Below are 23,445 nucleotides of genomic sequence, written 5' to 3'. Positions count from 1 at the left end.
TGTTGAAAACCTTGGCCGAATATTGATATGTGGAGATTATATTATCAAAGACGTGTGCTTGGAGTTGCTCTATAAATAGAGCACTCCGTATGCTTTGAAGACAGAGCACAGAGAAAAAAGAGACGAGGGAAGAGAAAGAGAGGAAGAGGAGAGGAGAGAATAAATAGAGTTATCTTTGTACTCTTATTATTCCAATTATAATGAAAGCACCACTACTGCCTGAGGATGTACTCCAGTCACACTGCCTGTAGAGGAACCTCGTAAAATTTGTGTTTTGTTTTATTTATTCCACTGTACACACATCGTCTATTTTACAACAAAATCCTTATTATATTTACAGATCAGTAAAAAAGCTATGCAAAATTTGCAAATTGCAATTGGAGAAGGAATGATTTTTGGGCCGACATGCCTTTAACATATGGGCCTAGGCTCGCCTCTTCTCAAAAGAAAAGCAAAATTTGCTAAAACAAAATAATAAAGTTAAGCCTAACCTAGAAAATCAAAACCCTCCTTCTCGTGTTTCTTTCCGTCTCTCCGCCTCTCGCTGTCGCCGCCAAATCCAGTAGCACGCCCACCGACCATGGCGGAGTACGACTTAACTCCACGAATGGCGCCCAACCTGGACCGGCATCTGGTTTTTCCCCTCCTCGAATTCCTGCAGGAGCGGCAGATGTACCCAGATGAGCAGATCCTCAAGTCCAAGATCGAGCTCCTCAACAAGACCAACATGGTCGATTACGCCATGGACATCCACAAGTCCCTCTATCACACCGAAGATGTGCCCCAAGGTGAATTATATACACACCCATTATGTATTTATAGGTTTATATGTGTGTTTTTGTATATTTATTTATGCATATGTACACATCCATTATGTGTTTAACAATTTGTCTCTGTGGATATTTAGATATGGTGGATAGGAGGGTAGAGGTGGTGGCTCGCCTCAAGGCTCTGGAGGAGTCGGCAGCGCCCCTTGTCAATTTCTTGCAGAACGCCGCGGCGTTTCAGGAGCTAAAGGCTGACAAGCAGTACAATCTACAGATGCTCAATGACCGATACCAGGTAGCCCCAGTTCTTTTTTCCTTTTAATTGTTCAAACCCAGGATTAGAATCAAACAATTTGAAAGAGTAATAGCATACGGGGTTAATATATGCAAGTATTTACAGATGTTATCTTGGAAAAAAAATCAAATTATTTAAATGGAAAAAGGTCTAATTTTTGTGTGGTTTTATTAATTTTATTGAACAAGGTTTTGCATAAGGTTAACTCTCTTGGCATGGCTGTCTGAACAGATTGGTCCAGAACAGATCGAGGCGTTGTATCAGTATGCAAAATTTCAGTTTGAATGTGGTAACTACTCTGGTGCTGCTGATTATCTCTATCAGTACAGGGCTTTGTGCACAAACAGTGACAGGAATCTGAGTGCATTGTGGGGAAAGCTGGCGGCTGAGATATTGATGCAGAACTGGGATATTGCCCTTGAAGAGCTTAACCGCTTGAAAGAAATTATTGATTCAAAGGTTTATATTTTCTTCATGCACCGACTTTTTTATTTAAATGTGCATTTTATTCTTTGGAATTCCAATATAAAGGTAGGTGATTTTGTTGCAGAGTTTCAGTTCACCTATGAATCAAGTGCAAAATAGAATATGGTTGATGCACTGGAGTCTCTTCATATTTTTCAACCATGATAACGGGAGAACACAGATCATTGACCTTTTCAATCAGGACAAGTATGTCATCTGCCCTTATTGATTTGACTGTAATGCTTTCACTGTACATTTACCTCTTGCTTTACCAATTGTTAAAAGACTAAAACAACCCAGAATACATATGTATCTCTTTTCTTACTGTCTAGCCCTGAAGGCTTAGAACTTTCAAATCATCTTTTGTTCTAATTGATGTATTTATACCCTTCATCATTCTATTTTAACTAATGGTGCTGCTACTTCTGCTCTGGTATTGATCTGTAAATGTGACACCCTGTGCTTTTGCTGTTGTAACATTGATAATTGTTTGCCTCTACTGAATGGGTAGTGTCAGCATATTGTCCTGAACAAGATACATTTATTAGGCATTTAAAAATGTTAAGAAAAAGAATATGGTTATTACTGCACAATCCTAATGGCCTTACATAGTTGAGATGCCATAAAGTTAGTGGTGTTGATGTGTAAATGCATTTTACATCTGGGTGGAGTGTAGCCTTTTTGGATAAGATGCCATTAATTTAGTGGTTTGATCACTGTATTAGACAGTATGGATAGCTTTTTTAAGCTTCATGCATTATAACAGACATCCCGTGGAAAATTGATTTCTACTGAACACCAAGTGACTTGGTATTTTATGGTTATTTCCTGATAGAAATGTTAATTTTTTTTTCTTCTAGGTATCTGAATGCCATTCAAACCCATGCTCCTCATCTTGTGCGTTACTTAGCCACTGCATTCATTGTCAATAAGAGGAGGAGACCTCAGTTCAAGGATTTTATAAAGGTTATTCAGCAGGAACAGCATTCTTATAAAGATCCCATCACAGAGTTTTTGACCTGCGTTTATGTTAATTATGACTTTGATGGTGCACAAAAGAAGATGAGGGAGTGTGAAGAAGTAAGTGCCTGAACCCATATTGGCTTGCTTGTTGATAACCCTTGACATGTTTCAAATTCAAATTTCACTTTTTTCGACCCTTGCGTAACTTAAATGAGTGTTTCATTGTAAATTTGACTTCTGCTGTATCTCTATTCCTGCTTGAGAACTTGATTTGTATTAACTCTTTCATCTAAGCCAATGACTATTGATTTGACAATGTGGTTGTGTGACACTGTAGGTAATCTTGAATGATCCTTTCCTTGGAAAACGAGTAGAAGAAGGGAATTTCTCTACTGTACCACTGAGGGATGAGTTCCTTGAAAATGCTCGTTTATTTATCTTTGAGACATACTGTCGTATACATCAGCGCATTGACATGGGGTAAGTAATTGCTTCTTTGTATTTGGTTGTGTACTTTTTCTTTGGTCGACATCATTATTCTGCTTCCTATCCACCATTCAAAGTGGTATATGAATTGATTAAGTCATGTCAGAGTTCACTTTTTCTTTGGTTTTTTTATCTTTGTTAAGACTTTTTTTTAGGAGTATGGGTCACAAGGCACACGTAAAGTCATAGGTCTTTAGATTGTTCGGTGCAATTTGACTGGTCTCTCAACATATTTGTTTGTCCGTGGTCAAGAGCTTGGGAGATAGAGTAATGTGTGTGAGGGTTTTTGCTTGATTCAAAATGTCAGGGCGTTATTGTGTAATTTTGGTGCATGCCTTTTGTTTTCATATGTGAAGTGTACAGATGATGTCTTGTGTTTAGTTTTCGTTAGAATTTTTGGCAAACCTAATTGACTTTATTTTCCGTTACTTTTCGTATTTCTTTTGCCCTTAGAAAGGGAACTTTCTTTCTTCACTCTTTTCAACAAATAATAAATCTAATAGAATTGTGGTTTGGCAGAGTGCTTGCAGAGAAATTAAACTTGAATTATGAGGAGGCTGAAAGATGGATTGTGAATCTAATTCGGAGCTCAAAGCTTGATGCGAAGATTGACTCGGAGTCAGGAACTGTTATCATGGAACCTAACCATCCGAATGTGTAAGTTCATTGAACATTAGCTGCCTGGTTTTGTTCATCAATCAGTTTTGTCTTTATGCTTCCCAAGGTTTTCCTAGTTTCATTTTTCTTGACCTATTCTTAAATGTATTACTTCAATGGTTTCCAGGTATGAGCAACTGATAGACCACACCAAGGCATTATCGGGGCGTACTTACAAGTTGGTTGGTCAGATCCTGGAACATGCTCAGGCACAGATTGCTCGTTGAATTTGAAGGTCAATTTTATCCGAAATTATTGGTTTTCATTTCCTAGATATCCAAAAATTCTCAGAATTTTATCCGGGTGACGAGAAAAGTTTTTAATTTTTGCAATGTAGCTGTGTTCAGGAACATATCGAGATTTGTTGGATCAAAATGTAATTTAATTTGGAGCTTGTGCCTATGGAGAGGTTCCCGTTTGATCTTGTTTGCCATTTTCCTTGTTTGGATCTAAAATGCAACTATGGAGAGGTTACAATTTAGGATTGTCGTAGTTTAACAAGAAAATCGAAGAGTTTGTTCGTTTATTGCCGAATCATAAATCTATTTGTATTCCATGTCGTGACAAAGTGGAGCAATGATTATTTTGATTAATACCGATAGAATTTTTGTCACTTTTAACTTATTTACCCCTTTCTTTATTTTTGACATTTTGTTCTTCATTCAAGTTCTTTTGTTCACAATTTTACAAAAATTCAGCTGGAAAAAGTATAGTAATAATTAGCAATGTTTTAAAAGGTGAAGGCCTGGGTAAGGCCTTTCATTAATAGCCATGCCCAGGTAAAAGTGTTGAGGCAAGAGGTTAATATATATAATATAATATATACAATAATTATCAGCAACTTGTATATAATATATAAAAGTCTAATACCATGCAAAAACTCTTTAACAAAAATGAACATAAGGGAAAATGGTGGGGTAATAATTATCAGTAAATTGTGGTAACAAACGTCAAACAAAGAGGGGTAATAAAAAGTATAGAAAAACTAAAAGTGAACAAAAAGGAAGATGATGGGTAATAAATGTCAGCAAAGTAGGGTAATAAATGTAGCTTAGTGGGTAATAAAAAGTATAGAAAAATGAAAAGTCAGAATAAAAAAAAAAAAAAAAAAACCTAGTTGTCTTCATCTTCTTCGTTGGGTAGGTGATGCAGCTCAAAGAATTCTAGATTTCTACAACTTAAAAAGAAAAAGAGATCGCCTCAAGAGTGCCTTAGCCGCCTAGGCACACCCTATGATGCCTAGGCGAGTATTTCACCCACTCCCACAAAACAAAGGCAAAAATGTTGCCGCCCTGGCCCAAGGCTGTCTAAGCACGCCCCGAAGCGAGTTTTTTAAAATACTGATAATTAGAATAATTAGACCTTAATAAATAGCCTCAGTGACCATGAGGATAAAACTAGTTTAGGACGTGGACCTTGAAAAGTACCCATGTGTGACCTAAATTTATCACTGTAACCAAATGTTTCCTACATTTTTAGGTCGTTCTCTCACATAAGATTAACATCTCAGTCGAGCAGTCCGACGGTCACAAAAAAAGCGTAAAGGTCAAGCAAAATCATTTCACCTTTCCAGATAACACAACCAGAAAACTGAGCTACAAGGACAAGGCTACTCATTTGTAAAGTTGTTACAAACAAATACAAATTTTACAATATTTATCCACACTGTTAATTGCTTCCCACCAAAGTGGGGTGTAAACCGAAGAATTCCAGCTCTTCTTCCATCATCGCCACCTCTCGCTGAGTATCGTCGGAGCACGGTCAAGGTGCTGTCTTTTGTATTTCCATGGAAGTAAATACTATACATTGCTGTTGTTTTAAGACCAAGATTCTCTTTTTTCCCTTGAATTACATGGATACCAGGCTCAACATTTGTAGCTGGCTTTCAGCTCGAAGACTGCAACTATTTCAGTCAGATTCACTCTTATGAAAGTAATTACCCGGAGCGCTCGCAGCCAACACATTTCCATTGATCCTCTATGAAACTAGGGCCACTCGAATTACGCAGTCTGAACTTGTACAAAAATCTCAAATCAACAAGTTGCTTTCTACCATCGAGGATATGAATTGCCATATGTCCTCCAACTCTCCCTGCCATAGTTCCGACCACCAGAGCTTCTCTCAAATGGAGAGCTACGGAAATCAGGTCTTCCATAACTGCTGCACCCAGGACTCTGAAAACCTGAAGCTTTTCTATAGATGCTGCTTTCCTTGCATTCAAATTCTACTTTTCTCATCTCCTCCTGAAGATCATACTGTGACCGCTGATGGCAGAGAAAAAACAGAACGGAGGTTTTAATTTAGTAAAATGCATGGTTTAAATCCTGGTTGAAGCATCTACCGGTACTTCAAACCAAGTAGCTGCTTCCAACTGGATATGTTACCAGCTATAATATCCTCCAAAATTACTACAAAATTTACAAAAATCAAGGCATGTTATAAAAATGAATGTTGTTTCAGTCGTCATGCTGGACGGGGATCTTCAATTGTCAAAAGTACGAAACTTTGCTTCAACTTGGTATCAACATTTTACTTTACAGCAAAACAAGACAAATTTGAAAGGGGAAAAAATATGCAAAACAAATAATCTTCAAGAGTGAGTCACAATTTTTAAACTGCAGTTTCTGTATCGGTAATTCAGCAACTATGAAGTTTTCAAAATGAGCGCCGAAATTTGTTTATCAAAGGAAGCTAAGGCCACTATTAAAGATAAGGAAGGGCAGAATATGCCTGAAAAAAGCAAATAATAAATATTGGCAAAGCTGGTAGATCAATAAGTATCCTATATAAAATGTTTCAAATTAAATCTGTAGTGCAATGATCAATATGTTTCTCTTAAAAGTAAATAACTATCAATTAGCACAGATCATGGGGGGTAAAACCTTCGTAGGGTCCGAAAGTACTGCATATGCCTCTCCAATCATTTTAAAGAGCTTGTCATCATCCTTGTGAACCTCTGCAGAGATTTCTTTCCAGAGTTGCCCTTCATCTCCACCCTCACTCCTTGCTACGAACTGGTCAGCCTAAATCCGACCAAAAAACATAAAGATCCGAAAGAATAGAATGTCAGGGTAAAATGTACAGAAAACACAGCGTAAACAAGAACAGGAGGTATAAAAGTTTATAACCTTGTCAGGATGATGCTTCAGCACTGCCTTACGGTAAGCCTTCTTAATATCAGAACTCTCATCGGATGGCTTAATTCCCCTGGCATTGGGATTTATATTAAGAACTCATTGGAAAAAAGTCACAGGAAAATAGGCATAACATTCTAAACTCAACTAAGCCTTTTTTGTTTACATAGAAATTTGACCATGAAACTTTTAGCGCCGTAATAGACTCCAACATCTGGGCATGGAATGACGCACAATCAAAGACCAAGTAGGCCTAAAATGTAATTGTCACAAATACAAACTATTCCTCCAGATTATTTTGCCGTCGGAACTGTAAAACTTTCGTCCCACAAGCATATAGCAAAGTAAGACTTTCAAACCACTACAAGATCTTTGGCAAAATCATCAGAGACTGCCTAAGTTCCGTTTTAAAACAACTTGAATCACACCTGTAATTTTTTTTTTTACTTGTACATGAATGCACAAGAATGCATAGATACCATCTGATGTAGTACAAGTTCTCTACAATGCTAATTGATGTATTCTCAGCAAATATAATTGCTCTTGTATCCATCATGTCTTTGTTTTCTTTTTGCTGAAACGCCCTTGAATATCCATAAGTTTATCCTTTTTCTTAGCATCATTATAAAAGTGTCAATATGCTTTCGAAACTGCCCTTGAGTTTCCTGCTTTCGATCTATAACTTTTTCCTTGATCTAACTATTAAGAATGATGAGAGATTTCTTATCCTAATTACATTTGACAAAATCAGTCTTATCTTTTCATTAACTTTTAGAACCCTAAATTTGTTGACAGCAGTCCATATTTTATGAAATGCTAACTGTACTGTAACTGATTCAGGAAGAATACACAAGGCTTCTAGCATCATATGTGCAAGGTAATAAATTACTAAGCTGTGAAGGCATTAGTATACTAGGAAGTTACAAAATGAGATAAAAATCCAAGGAGATTCCTTTTTTAGCTTCTTCCATCAGATGCGTATGTCGATGAGCATCATGTAATTCTTTTTCACTGCCACTGGATCTACCTAGTGAGCCAGACTCTTTGGCCATGTCATTAGATTGGTTTTCCAGAATGGATACAAGTCTATGGAGATCACTAGCCGCTTCTCCATAGTCTCGTATCATCTCATGTAAGGTGGCTCGTCTAGAAACTGCCTGTTATAAGAAAATCAGAAACAAAACTACTGAGGATCTAATTCAAGTTAAGTATAATTCAGTGCTAAGAAGCTCAGACTATTAATACTCACACGATGGTTCTCGTAAACTATAACTAGTAGTGCTCAGGATGACCACGTATGAATACAGCTAACACTTAAACAGAATACCCTGATTTCTTGCCAAAATTAGGAAAACCACTATCAATTGGAATATCACATAATTAACTAGTAGGGCTCAGGACTTAGTTGCACACATTGTAGCTTGAACAAATTACATTTGGCACAATTAATTGGAATATCAGATATTATTGTGAGTTCAAGTAGCCACTGATAAAAAATGAATTGGAATATCAGATATTATTGCACAATTAATTGGAATATCAGATATTATTCTTGCCAAAATTAGAACTGCAGTTTTCTTCTTTTTTTATCTTAAAGTAAAACGGAAAATGAGTATAATGATTTTTATTTTTATTTGTTTTTTGATATAATTCCAATAAAATTATTTTTACTGATTTTTGTCAAAGTTTAGTGGATTGGTATATTGATATTTACTAATTAGAAATCAGGTAAAAGAAAGGGTCTTTGTGAGGAGACAGCCTATCATCAAAGAGGAAAGGGCAGATTCATTCTTAGTTTACCCACACATGCTTATGCTGTATTTACTTTGAAATAAACTTTCATGGCATACCTTTACATAATTGCCATCAGGAGCTATGGCAAGACTGCAGTCTGCAATGGCATCAGTAATTTGACCCAATGCTTGGTGTGCTGCACCGCGGTTGCACAAACAGATAGCTGAAAATGGGGCGAGATCCAACATTGCTAGATAAAGCAACAGTATAATGCTCCACTGCTTCTGTATAGCTTCCTGACCTAAATGCTTCATTGCCTGCATTCTATTTTTTATAAGAGCTGTGACATTAGTTCATTGCATTCATTTGGAACCTTCATAATTACCTCAAATGCTCAAAATTATCAGAATGGTCATCAGACTGATAGCTTACTCAAATGATCAAGAACAGTTATGAACAGAAAAAGGAAAAGAAAAACAAAGTTGTAAATAACAATCATTACAATAAAATGACTATCAACTTCAATCAACACGGACCAAGAGAATGTTGGTATTTTACAGTTTACTAACTCAATACCAAAATATGTGGGTGATAAGTTTACAAACTCTATCACACCTCTTTCACTTTGCACTCTCAAATAAAATTGGACAAAGAAAGAAATAGAGAAAGGAGGGAAGCAACAAGCTTTGACAAACAAGGCACTTGGACTTTGATATATGAAAAGAGAGTTTACAAACTCAATAGAATAAGAAAGCTTACAAGCTGAAAATGAGAATGGGAAATGGGATTTGGATGATTTACAATGCTTGAGAACTTGGGTATTTATAGCAAACCAAATGATTAAACTAAGATTATTTATTACCACACAAAACACATTAATTGCACCTAATAATTTTTATTCAACCATACCTAACATTGCCTAACTTTCCATGCCTAACTTTGACATTGATTTTCAACAATGGCTAGCAACATTTTACAACATGTTTTGATTTGAATTTCCAACACACCTCCTCAAATCAAAACGCCTTCATTCCTAGCATTTCACGCAGTAGCCGGAATGTTTCAATTGGCAATGGCTTTGTGAAGATGTCTGCCACTTGTTCCTTGGTGTGACAGTAGACAAGTTCAATTGTCTTTTGCTTCACATGGTCCCTTAGAAAATGGAACCTGGTATCAATGTGCTTGCTCCTTCCATGTTGAACAGGATTCTTTGCAAGTTTGATTGCAGACACGTTATCTACATGGATCACAGTCGATTCCACTTGTGGATGACACACTGACTTCAACAGATTTCTTAACCAAATTGCCTCACACACGGTTGAGGCTACAGCAACATACTCGGCTTCACATGATGACAAAGCAACAATTGATTGCTTCTTTGAAGTCCATGAGAAAGCTGTTGATCCTAGAGAAAACACATAGCCAGTTGTGCTTTTCCTTTCATCTTGGTCACCTCCCCAATCACTATCTGAATAACCAAATAATTTTGCATCTTCACCAAAATTATAAAATAGACCATAGTTTAGAGTACCTCTTATGTACCTCAAAATTCTCTTGGCGGCCAGCCAATGAGACTCCCTTGGTGTTTCCATGTATCGACTCACGAGTCCAACACCATAAACTATATCAGGTCTTGTGATTGTAAGGTACCTTAGGCTTCCAACGAGGCTTTTGTACACTGTTGAGTTTACAAACTCACCCTCTCCTCCTTTGGACAGCTTCAATCCAGTTGCGACTGGGGTATTGACAGTGTTGCACTTGTCCATATTGAACTTCTTCAATATGTCTCTCATGTACCTTTGTTGAGAGATGTAGATACCATCACTTTCTTGCTTCACTTCTATGCCAAGAAAGTATGACATTAATCCATTGTCAGTCATCTCGAATTCACTGAACATGGATTGCTTGAACTCATGGAACATTGCCTCATTGTTTCCTGTAAACAATAAATCATCTACATAGAGACAAATAATTAAGAACTCCCCTTTTTCACCATTCTTCATGTAAACTGAATGCTCGTATGGACATTTCTGAAATCCATTTTGGTGAAGGTAGTTGTCGATCCTTGAGTTCTAAGCTCGTGGTGCTTGCTTGAGGCCGTACAAAGCCTTCTTCAAACGATACACCTTATCTTCTTCTCCTTGTACTTGGAAGCCTTCCGGTTGTTCCACGTACACTTCTTCCTCAAGTACTCCATTAAGGAAGGCTGACTTGACATCTAGTTGATAAATTTTCCATTTATGATGTGCGGCAACAGAGATTAGCAATCTTACCGTGTCAAGTCTCGCAACTGGAGCATAGACTTCATCATAGTCTACTCCATACTTCTGTTTGTAGCCCTTTGCTACAAGCCTTGATTTGTATCGATCCACACTCCCATCTGCAGTGCGTTTGATCTTGTAAACCCACTTGACACCAATAGCCTTCTGATTTGGTGGGAGCTTTGTCAGCTCCCAAGTGTCATTCTTCTCAATGGCATGGATCTCTTCTTCCATGGCTTTCTTCCAACAATCTTCTTCCACAGCTTCATTGAATGAGAAAGGCTCGTGGTCTGCATACAAGCAGAAAAGGTTGGTTTCTTCTTCTTCTTCTTGTCCATAAATCTCTGTGAGACTCCTTAACCTCACTGGAGTTGAGGAGCTGCTTTCCTCACTAGATGTAGGACCACTCCTTGCAATTCTGTGCACTGGAGTTGTTGTGATTGTTTGAGCAGGCTGTTGCTCAATCGGTGGTACAACTTCTGGTTCTTCAAAATCAGTGGAGACGATCTTCTCTTTACTGACTTCTTTGTTGTTCCACGTCCATGTCTCTTCCTCACTGAAGATGACATCTCTACTAACCACTAGTTTGCCAGTTAGTGGGTTGTAGAGCTTGTATGCCTTGGACTCTTCACTATAGCCCACAAACACACACTTCTCACCTCTATCATCAAGTTTCCTCCTCTTGGCTTCTGGAACTTGAGCATATGCAACACACCCAAAAATTCTTAGGTGTGTAACATTCGGCTTGTATCCACTCCAAGCCTCTTGTGGTGTCATCCTCTTGACACTCTTTGTTGGACATCGATTCAACAAATAAATCGAACAAGCTACAGCTTCTGCCCATAACTTTTTTGGCAAATTCTTCTCCTTAAGCATGGACCTTGTCATGTCAAGGATGGTTCGATTCTTTCTTTCGGCTATCCCATTTTGCTGTGGGGTATAGGCAGCAGTAAGTTGATGCCTAATTCCTTGCTCCTTGCAGTATGCTTGGAAAGCATTGGAGGTGTACTCTCCACCTCTATCTGATCTCACAGCCACAAGCTTGTGGTTACTTTCTGCCTCTGTGAGTGCCTTGAACTCCTTGAAAATTTTTAGGGCAGCTGACTTCTCCTTGAGAAAATAGACCCAAGTCTTTCTACTGAAATCATCAATGAAGGTAATAAAATACCTATTACCTCCATAAGACATGGGATCCAATGGACCACATATATCTGTGTGCACCAACTGCAGTGGTGCCTTTGCTTTCCATGTATCACCAACAGGGAACGATAGTCGTGCTTGCTTGCCAAGCACACAACCTTCACATACTTGGCGTGTGGCTTCAATCTGGGGTAGACCACGAACCATTCCTCCACTTGACAGCAACTTTAGGCCATTGAAATTAAGATGGCCAAATCGAAGATGCCATTTCCATGACTCATCTTCCATTACACCGATGTTGCAGCTTCCAATCTTTGTGTTCAAATTCAACGGAAACATCCGGTTCTTTGACATTCGAACACGTGCAATAAGCTTTCTCCTTGCATTCCTGAGAGTGAGAAGCATGTTCTCCATATGTATAATGTACCCTTTCTGGAGCAGTTGACCAATGCTCAGAATGTTGCTCTTCATACCTGGTATGTAGTAGGTATCGGAGATGTATTCTTCTCTTCCATCCTTCTGGATGATCTTGATCTTCCCTTTGCCTTCAACTGGCAACTTTGAGGAGTCACCAAGACTTACAGATCCATAGGCCCCTTTTTTGAGTTCGGCAAAAAACTCCTTCTTTCCACACATGTGATTGCTTGCACCAGAGTCCAAATACCAAACATCTTGTTGGCTACTGGAATCATGGTGTGCTAGTAAGATTGTAAGTTCTTCATCAGTATTTCCACTTGATTCTGCCATGTTGACATGCTCACCATTTTTATGTGAACATTCATTGGCATAATGTCCATATTGCTTACAGTTGTGACACTGGATATGCGCCTTTCCTCGAGTAAATCTCCACTCCTGAGACTGACCTTGATTTTGTGCATAGCCTCGACCTCTTCCTCGGGCTCGTCCTCGGCTACGGTTGGATGAGCTCCCACGACGTGAGTTCCACTGCCCACGACCTTTATTTGGTTTGTCAATATTCAACTTTGACTCCAAAGCTTGCTCTAGCGTTGTGGGGCTTGCATTCTTCTGAATGCGTTGCTCGTGAACTAGGAGGGATCCTAGTAGCTCTTCTGCGCTCATCACCTCCAAATCCTTGGATTCCTCAATGGCAGTCACCACATGCTCAAACTTAGATGTGAGTGACCGGAGTATCTTCTCCACAACTCGTACTTCATCGAGTCTCTCGCCATTTCTCCTCATCTGATTTACTATCACAATGAGCCTTGAGTGATAGTCGGAGATGCTCTCCCCTTCATTCATATGAGCAGTTTCAAAATCTGCTCGAAGTGATTGTAACCTCACTTTCTTGACTCGATCTACTCCTTTGTAGATTGTACTGAGTGTATCCCATACTTGCTTGCTCGTTGTTGCTTCTGCAACCTTCTCGAACGTTGAATCTTCCAAACCCTGGTATAGAAGATACAGCGCCTTTTGGTCCTTCTTTCGTAAGTCCTTGAGAGTGTTCCTTTGATCCGCAGTATATACGGCTTCTTGCTCGGCAGTGGGTACAACATACCCACTACTGACAACTTCCCATAGCTCCTGTGATCCAAACAATGCTTTGAATTGGATGCACCATCTTTCATAATTTTCTTTCTTCAATGTGGGAACTTGGAGTTGCACTAAGTTGGACGCCATAACTGCTGCACCTGCCAGAATGGTATTCTGGCTCTGATACCAATTGTTGGTATTTTACAGTTTACTAACTCAATACCAAAATATGTGGGTGATAAGTTTACAAACTCTATCACACCTCTTTCACTTTGCACTCTCAAATAAAATTGGACAAAGAAAGAAATAGAGAAAGGAGGGAAGCAACAAGCTTTGACAAACAAGGCACTTGGACTTTGATATATGAAAAGAGAGTTTACAAACTCAATAGAATAAGAAAGCTTACAAGCTGAAAATGAGAATGGGAAATGGGATTTGGATGATTTACAATGCTTGAGAACTTGGGTATTTATAGCAAACCAAATGATTAAACTAAGATTATTTATTACCACACAAAACACATTAATTGCACCTAATAATTTTTATTCAACCATACCTAACATTGCCTAACTTTCCATGCCTAACTTTGACATTGATTTTCAACAATGGCTAGCAACATTTTACAACATGTTTTGATTTGAATTTCCAACAGAGAAAGCTTCAACCAAACAAAGGAGTAAACCAGTTTGATGAACCATCCCCAATTATTAAACCACTGCATTTTGGAACCTCTCTGACCGCACATAGCTTAAGCATTTCTTTCCTTCCCTAATTTGGATTCAGGTTACATACTTACACTATGCATGGTCAGAGAAGTTCCAAACTGCAATGTTTGATTAGTCGAAAAAGACCTAGCCAATTTTACTATATTCATTTTCCCTTTAATTAGAGGATTTTGAATAGCCAGAAAATATTCATTTCTGTCATGTCCTTTCAGGTAAGTGACCTTAATATTTATAACTTTCATCTTCCAGAATGAGGAACTCTTGTCATTGTTGATCAAGTTGGACTAATGAAAATATCATTTGAAACCATCAACTGAGAATGAAAACTATCATAATGAAGGTTTGATGTGGACGTGTATACGCTACCAATCTTCTCTTTAATACCCCCCAAAAAACACCTTTCAGAATATGCGAAAATTGCATCTTTCACAATTGACACTACACATGCTATACATATTCATTACCAATATTACCCTTGTGCTTAAAAAAATCAACTATAAAAATTATAAATAAGGAAACGCATTCAAGATATGTTAAAATTGTGTGCTTCACAATTGACAAAACACATGCTATACATGATATGTTAAGCACATAACCATAGATAGCATCTATCAGTGTCTACCAATCCTCCATCCAAATGAGAAGAAATTAAAGCAACAGACTGCATATCTTGTGGAGTAAAAGTTCACGTAAGGTGATAGATAATGGTACTGATGATTCCAGTTTCTTACTTGAACCTACACAATTAAAATTACATTCAGTAAGTTAAATTTTAGTAAAAGGACTTCCCTGATTAATCTGGAAATTACAAAAGTTAAGCTGCATGGAAAACTCGTGTATTACATCTCTTTTGTCCCACTTTCTCGAGTTTATCGAGTAAATCAAGAGCTGCCTCAAGCCTTCCCTAGTGAAAGTAGAACTTGGATATGAAGAACCACCTCCACAACTTAACTTGATAAATTTCATATCCGGAAAAATTACTATCAGCAAATGCCATACTCTGTTCACACAGACGAATTGCCTCTTCATACCTCTGCAACTGCAAAATACCACAAAATATAGACAATACTGAGACCAAAACTTGGCATTTGGAGAGATGGAAACCACCAGTGTAGGGGGGAAGTACACCAACATGGTGGTAACGTAAGGGGACAAATACATAATGTACACAAGCACCAACCACCACCACTCTCACTGATTTAGCAAAAGAAACTAAAATATATACGTGCAGTAATATGGCACTAAGCACATACCAAACACAGAGCCTCTGCCTTCATTTCAAGTAATGTTTCTGAGTAAGAGCTAACTGACAAGGCCTCAGAAACTAGACCTAAAGCAGTGAGAGCTGCATCAGTATTTCTCTGGTCCAGCAGCTTGGTAGAACGATTTGTATAGTCGACCACTTTCTGAAAACAAGGAAATCACATAACTAGAGGTCAGATTGCTTTGTTTGATACAAATAAATGGATGCTTGAGAATCATAACACTTCCGATGCAAGGGGAGACTTTTTGGATGAGGTCCTTACTTCTTTAATTTAAACCTTATTGGTTTTCACTGTTTGATTAAAGTCCTTGAATTATGTACACCTCAGCAAGTTAGTATTAATGTATGTTATTTTTTTAATTTAAAAATTTGTAATTGCAGTTACCTATATTTATGGAATTAAAAACTCATAATTTGTGATTTAAATATTAAAAATAGATTAAACTCTTAAATATCCTTATCATCATAATCTTCACAATCATTTCATCAATACCAGCCTTAAAACCCAGAACCTCGCGGAATAATGTACTACAAAACATTGCGTACATTCTCTTACAAAAAATTTACTATTTAACATTGGTCAAGGGATAGGCAACGGTTATGATGGGCGGGTAACCGCGGTTATTTACCCATAATCGTTTATGTTCATACTCGCATAACCGTTGGGTAATTGCATAAACGGTTATACATATACCTATAACCGTTTATAAACGGTTAACCATACTCATAACCATGTACCCATTTAACCATAACCATTTACCCGTTTAGCCATTTTTGAACTCATTTATCCTTTTTTTACCCATTTACCTCTTTTTTCACTCGTCTACATGTTTTTTTTTTTTTTCTAACAACTTGAAAATATTTTCATTTTCTGACAATTAAACATCGTTATAGGTACATTTTAGCATGCATTTCTGTGACGACATATATATGCGTTTCCCAGAAACTGTTTTAAATGGAATTTCGTTTAAAACGCCATGTCATGTTTGCTTTACATTTTAGCATAAGTATTAGTATAGCTTTGCATAATATTGCATGATGCTGCGGAAGCCCAGGTAAGTTCCGGTGAGTATATATTGACGGTATGGTTGCATGGTAGTTGATTATGAGTTGTGCACGTAGAGCTCATTGTCCTGCACTCCGGTGTTAGTGCTCCGCCTGTGGCCAAGGCCTAGCCTTCACATGATCGTTCACCTCCCACACCGCACGCTCGGCTTGGATCCAAATTAGGTGCCAATCTATCGTATAGACCACATTAGGTGGTTCTGACTCGTAAGTGACTTGCGATTCGTCGCACAACCTTCATGTGATTGTAGCACTTGAGCATATTTATTTACACTCAGCCTGTCGTACAGACCACATTAGGTAGTTTCGACTTGTGTGCAGGTTTAATGCCGTACAACTTACATTAGGTGACTCCGGCTGGATTGATAAGCAAGCCGTATAGGTCACATTAGGTGACTCTGGCTGGCATGTCACTTTTGCATTGATTTATATCACCTAGCTTACATATTTTACTACTAAGATAGTGACATGGCATATACCTGGTTTTCGTTGCTCTCAAACTTGATTTCTTTATACATATGTAGTACTATTTTCTGGAAAATTATACGGGTTTTACGGTGAGGGGTTACTACTTTTGAAAAGTGAAAAGGTTTTTTAAAGCTTTCTTTTTCCCATTCACGTTTTCTATTTTGCACCCCTCCAGGTTCTAATTAGATGTTTGTGTTGGTGGCTCATGAGGACTCTACAGCGGTTCTAATAGACTCTAAGTAATGTAGGGTTTTCTTTCATATCATGTATAATTAGTATTTATCCTGTTGGACTGCACTTAGGTTATCTATACTCTGAGGATGGGTATCTGTGCTTTAAACATCTTCACTCGCACTTCTATACTTACCTAGTGTAAATTAGTTAGTTTTGATTTTTAATTACTCACATTTTCGTATCATTATCACTTCCCCACTGTGCTCATGGCTACGTCACCCTCACGTGACGGCCAGCATGCCTCGATTTAGGTCGGGGTGTGTCAGTTTGGTATCAGAGCCTAGGTCTGGCAGTCTTGCGTATTTTTGTGAGTATTCTAATCATTTTGATATCTTACGTCAAAACCATGCCTCCTCGAAGAGAACCACGTACTTCCTCTAAATCTAACTTTCATGATATTGTCCAATTTGGTGAGGCCATTGCTAATGCCATTCAGTCTTCATTGCGCCCTCCCTAGAGGACTCCTTTGGAAATAGTTTATAATTTAAAGTTGAATAATTTTGTGGATAATGAGGGGACCGAGGGAGCCGAGCAGTGGCTTAACCATGTTGTGAAAACTTATCAGGTGATGCAGCGACAGGGGAATTTCCCCGAGGATAGATGGGTCGAGACGACCACTTGGTTTTTGGGTAAGGAGGTTGCATCCTGGTGGAGGCAAGAATGTTTTTAGTTGCCACCAAAAGAAGCTGCAGATTGGGAGGTTTTTAAGCGATTATTCCAGAATAGATTTGTACCCTCAGAGTATTTGGATCGTAGGAGGCATGAATTCACACAATTAAAGCAAGGGAAAATGTCATCTAATGAGTACTATATAAAGTTCACTGATTTATCTCAGTATTGTCTGGAGATTGCTGAGAATCCTGCTGAGATGCTTCGACGATTCAAGTGGGGTACTCGAAAGAAGTGGTGTTCTATGGCGACCATGACTCCCTACTCTACATATCAGGAGTTTTATGAGATTTTACTTTGGGTTGAGGATTATGAAAATATGCTCAATGACAATGAAGAAGAGGAAGAAAAAGATAATGGTCAGAAGAAAAATAGTAATAAAGATAAAGGTCAGTCATCTCAAGGACCTCGCAAGACGCTGAGTTTTAAGAGGAGTGGTACCAGTTCTAGTTCTTCTAGTGGGGGTTCGAGTTCCACGACGCCATGGAGGGGCGGTTGTTCTGGAGGTTCCCACTTTCGGAGACAGAGAGATTCCGGTGGTTCTGGTGGTCCATTCTACCGTAGATGTAATAGTTGACATTTTGGAGAGTGTAGACAGGGCAACAGAGGTGGATGTTTTGTTTGTGGTAAGATGGGACATCGGGCTATCGAGTGCCCATAGTACCAGCAGAAACCTCAACCATCTGCCTTGCCACCACCAGTCTATATTCAGCAGGTTCCAGGATCTAGTGGTTATACTCAGACGGGTTATGGTAGAGCATATCATTACCAGGGTGATATAGCTCTATATTCTGAAGACTTAACTTACCTTTCTTATCAAACCGTACTATGCCCTACCACGGAGATAACTTCAAAAATACCCAATCTCCAACTTTATACACCTTATCAGTGGTGTGCTTGTCAGCAAGGCTTTTTTGTCGATCCTAGGCTGCTTTCAGGTTAGCTTTGATTACTTGAATATTCTGGGTAGTCTCATCAACAATCTTTGGGCCCACTAACACCCTCTAACCAACTTCTGACCAACATAAAAGAATACGACATGATTTACCATAGAATGCCTCGAAAGGTGACATACCAATACTAGAATGGTAGCTGTTATTGTAGGCAAACTCAATCAAATCCAAATGCTTATGCCAAGCATCACCGAACTGTAGCACTGAAGATCTTAACATATCTTCTCACGTCTGGATGGTTCTCTCGAATTGTCCGTCTGTCTATGGATGATACGCCGTACTATAATGCAATCTCGAACTAAGAGCTTCCTGAAATGCCACTCAAAACTTAGAATTGAACCTAGGATCCCGATCAGAAATAATACTAACTGGAACCCCATGGTATTTAACAATCCTTGCTATAAATAACTCAGCTAATCGGCTTAAGGAATAGTTCTCACGAATTGGTATAAAGTGTACTAATTTACTAAACCGATCCACTATCACCCAGATGCCATCATAACCATTTCGCGTACGAGGAAGCTTGTACACGAAATCCATGGTAATATTTTTCCATTTACACTGGGGAACGGGAAGTGGTTGCATTAATCCAAAAGGTTTATTCCTCTTAGCTTTGACTTGCTGGCAAATTGCACATCTACTCACATATTCAGCAATCTCTATTTTTATGCTAGGCCAATAGTAAAAAGTTTGAATAGTGTGATACATCTTGGTACTTCCAGAATACATCGCATAAGCCGATATATGTGCTTTGTCAAGAATATCTTTCTTTAATTCTGCAATATTCGACACGTACATTCGACTTCCCTACATGAGCATGCCATCAGATCCTAAATTCTAAGATCCTTCTTTTTCCTTTGTGATACTGCCTCTGATAATTCATGATATTCCTCATCATTCATTTGAGCCTCGAGCACACGATCAATTAAAATTGGTCTGACCTGGAGATTGGCAAGTAAAGCTTCTTCCCGAGCTATCACTCCTAAATCAACTCCAGTAGATCTCAATTCTATGAGGAGAAGGATATGGCAAGCATATAAAGCATTAATATGGCCTCGAGATTTCCTGCTAAGTGCATCTGCCACCACATTTGCACGACCAGGATGATACTCAATCGTGCAATCATAATCACTAAGCGATTCTATCCATCTTCGCTGTCAAAGGTTAAGATCTTTCTCGGTGAATAGATACCGGAGACATTTATGATCTGTGAAAATCTTGCACTTTTTTCCATATAAGTAATGTCTCAAATCTTCATGGCAAAAATGATGGCTACAAGCTCGAGATCATGGGTAGGGTAGTTCATCTCGTGTGGCTTCAATTGTTGTGAGGCATATGCAATCACACTACCATGCTGCATTAATACACAGTCTAATCCATTTAAGGAAGCATCACTGTAAATCTCAAAATTACCATCGTCATCTGGAAGCACCAAAACATGTGCGTGTGTGAGACAATACTTTAGTTGTTGGAAACTTCGCTCACAATCATCGTCCCATTTAAATCTAACATCTTTTCTAGTTAACCTCATCAGTGGTAAAGCTATAGTTGAAAAATCTTTAACAAACCATCGATAATAACTTGCTAGGCCCAGAAAACTTCGTACCTCAATGACGATTCGTGCCTGCTCCTAATTTTCAATTGCAGCTACTTTCTGTGGATCTACTTGAATACCCTGAGCTGATATTACATGCCCCAAAAATGCCACTTAATCTAACCAAAACTAGCATTTACTAAACTTAGCATATAATTGGTGCTCCCTCAATTTCTTCAAAACCAAAGTGAGGTGTCAAGTATGCTCTGCTTTAGACTTAGAATACACCAACATATCATCAATGAAGACGATAACAAACCTATCGAGGTATGGCTTAAATACTCGATTCATCAGGTCCATAAAAGATGCGGGTGCATTCATTAACCCGAATGGCATCACGAGGAATTCGTAATGACTATATCGAGTCTTGAAAGCCGTAGGGTATTTTCACCACATTTTCCCGCGGATTTGACATTTCCCAACTGAAATCTCGCGCCCGAAGTCTACCACCCTTCCACTGCTCAAGGAGGCACATTCCTTCCAAGCTTTTCCAATCCAAATGGTGAACAACACTTGTCTCAACAAGTCATAGAGTTGATAAGCGCCCTTGCACAACAGATGACCTTGGTGAATTAACCTTTGCAGCGCATTAAGATCCAACGTGCCCCAGATGAGGTGTCTCGAAGTAGGACAAGGGCAAACGAGGAACCTCTTTAACAACGTCCCAGCAAACAACCACTTGACCAACCACGAATCAAGCGTTCCGGTAGTGTACACTTCTTATTGGGCCCTCGAGATAATGTATACTCCTATTTTAGTGCGCGGATGAGCGTGCACTTTCGACTAGGCCCACATACGAGTATACATTCACGGTTGAAGCCACACTCCGACAGTCAATATGAGCAACCATCCAAGTGAAGTGGTCATTCGTGGCTAAGCCCACAAGGAGGGTCCTTCACCTCACATCGGAGTAGGCAGCATGAAGGACAGAGAAAGGCAGTCACTCAGTCTGGCTCAAGCTCAACCAGCAGTCTGCGAAGAATTCCTTTACCTGTTAGGAACGAACCACAAACGCCGTAGCCATGACATAGACAAGCCGAGCATGTAGAAAAGCAGCCTAGACCAGTAGGTCACGACTGGGGGCAACAGAGAGCTCCGTTACCCTAACAAAGGCAAATTCAGGAAGAAGTATAAAGGTTCATGATCGAGTGATTGTGTGATTTCCAACGTAACAAGGTCACTAAATAGACTGTATGATGGGACATGACCAACATAAGTAGGTCACCCTTCACGGATGAGATCGAGAATGCAGAGCCTTCTTGCAAGTTCAGTATGCCACATTTCACATCCTTTAAATGGGATGGAGACTCGAAGAGACACCTAAAGCACTACCGAAGCGCAATGATCCTTCATTGAAATAACGACGATCTCATGTGCAAGATATTCACCACCACTCTACAAGGCGAGGTGCAACATTGGTTCTACACCCTGCCACCATAATCCATTCGGAGTTTCGACGAATTTTTTTTGGTTTTCACCGAAGAATATTCATTTTATCGCTCGATCAAGAAAAATTCCTACCATTTGTTTAACGTTAAGAAGAACCCAAAGGAGTCTCTTCACAACTATGTGATGAAGTTCAAGGTAGAGAAGGCAAAGATAGTCGAATGCAACGACTCGATAGTTAGAGCAGCCTTCCAAAAAAGACTCCTAGCAAACCACCCACTGTTTAGAGAATTAATCATGAAAGAAGATCTAACTCTGGTGGACTCTTTTGCTCTGGTAGAGAAGCATGCACTTTGGGACGAGATTCTCCGATGCACATTTAAGGCAAATCTAAGCAATCTTGAATATGAAGTGCCCCACTACTCTGAAGGAGATTCAAGGTCTGACTGGATGAGCAGCCACATTTGAAGTGGCAATAAGCTCTACTCTTATGTGAGAAGAGCTGAAGACCCAACTACCTGTATTCCACAATTCAAAAGCTTTTTTCGATGCTGAAACCAGCTACCAGAAATTCAAATGCTAACTTTAGCGACAGTTGTTGCAACTCGGAAGCTCAAGTTATACCTTTAAATGCACGCAGTCATCCTCATGACTCACTATTCCGCCAAATCCAGATGCATGACGATAAAGGCGCAGACACTAATTGTGCAAAGTTTTTTGACAAACACAACAACTCAGCCTAAAAGGCATGCCAAGGGCAGACGAACACTAGAAGGACACTCGGAAGCAAGTTTTGTCTTCCCCACCCAAAATATTCTACATATAAGCAACATGTACTGGCAGTTGAGCACCACCTTCTGCTGAACGTCACACGGCCCCAGCCAACCCAATACTGGCAATTAAGCATTTCTTGTTGTGTGTAACATAGCCCCAGCTCCATGGCTCCCTATTGCACCTTCATACCTAGCCTATGCAACGCAACATAGCTGCCCAATGACGCCCTAGAGGCAACTGAGCATAGATTAACCGCGCCTGCTCCACCCGATAGAGACTTATGCCATTTGCATGTCGACGGCGCATCTAACTACAAAGGTTCAGAACCAGGTGTGGTCTTTGTCACCCTAGGCAGTTCGATGCTTAAGCAAGCAATCACTCTAGGCTTCAAAACATCCAACAACGAAGCAGAGTACGAGGCCATATCCAACAATGAAGCAGAGCACGAAGCCCTACTAGCAAGCCTCCGAATGGAAAAAGACTTGGTGGTGAAAAAGCTTGCAATTCATTATGATTCCCAGTATCACCAACCAAACTATTGGGAAGTACACGACAAAACATCCAAAGATGGCGCAATACTTAGAAAAAGTACGCAAGCAACTTGAGGCATTTCAGACTTACACCCTTACTCAAGTTCTGCAGGCAGACAACGCCCACGCGAACTCATTAGCCGACCTAGGCTCCACCCTCAACCACCAAATCAAACGCTTTATCCCGATGGAACATCTAGACAAGCCAAGCATAGAGGCGGAGCTGGCAACCGAAGTGTCACATGTTAGTACAATTCCAAACTGGCAAAGTTCTATTATAGACGACCTGGTCAATGACACACTCCCCACGGAAAGGTTAGAGTTTAGAAAGCTCCAAATAAAAGCAGCACACTACTACATGTGAAACGACATTCTCGCCCGAAGATCCTA

At 39.3% G+C, this 23,445-nt stretch overlaps 1 protein-coding gene and 1 long non-coding RNA gene across 2 annotated transcripts; one reads left to right on the top strand and one right to left on the bottom strand.

The window, feature by feature from the left end:
* Window positions 1-373: 373 nt before the first annotated feature.
* Window positions 374-4,159, top strand: LOC137713102 (eukaryotic translation initiation factor 3 subunit E). Its single transcript, XM_068452358.2, has 8 exons — window positions 374-788; window positions 908-1,062; window positions 1,294-1,521; window positions 1,613-1,734; window positions 2,388-2,607; window positions 2,828-2,970; window positions 3,496-3,633; window positions 3,761-4,159. Exons 1-8 carry the CDS (start codon window positions 581-583, stop codon window positions 3,858-3,860), a joined length of 1,314 nt encoding a protein of 437 aa, XP_068308459.1. The 5' UTR covers window positions 374-580; the 3' UTR covers window positions 3,861-4,159.
* Window positions 4,160-4,989: 830 nt separating this feature from the next.
* LOC148691351 (uncharacterized) lies at window positions 4,990-6,651 on the bottom strand. The gene is made up of 2 exons (XR_015955609.1): window positions 6,516-6,651; window positions 4,990-5,897 (listed from the first exon to the last, which is right to left on the bottom strand). It is a non-coding gene; the product is annotated as an uncharacterized LOC148691351 (long non-coding RNA).
* Between the last annotated feature and the right edge of the window lie 16,794 nt (window positions 6,652-23,445).

This window comes from Pyrus communis, chromosome 14 (assembly GCF_041283825.1).
Source record: "Pyrus communis isolate YQ-2024b chromosome 14, ASM4128382v1, whole genome shotgun sequence".
In the NCBI taxonomy this organism is placed as follows: Eukaryota; Viridiplantae; Streptophyta; class Magnoliopsida; order Rosales; family Rosaceae; genus Pyrus; species Pyrus communis.
The sequence above is the reverse complement of the archived record's forward strand: the minus strand, read 5'-3'. Positions and strand labels throughout refer to the sequence as shown.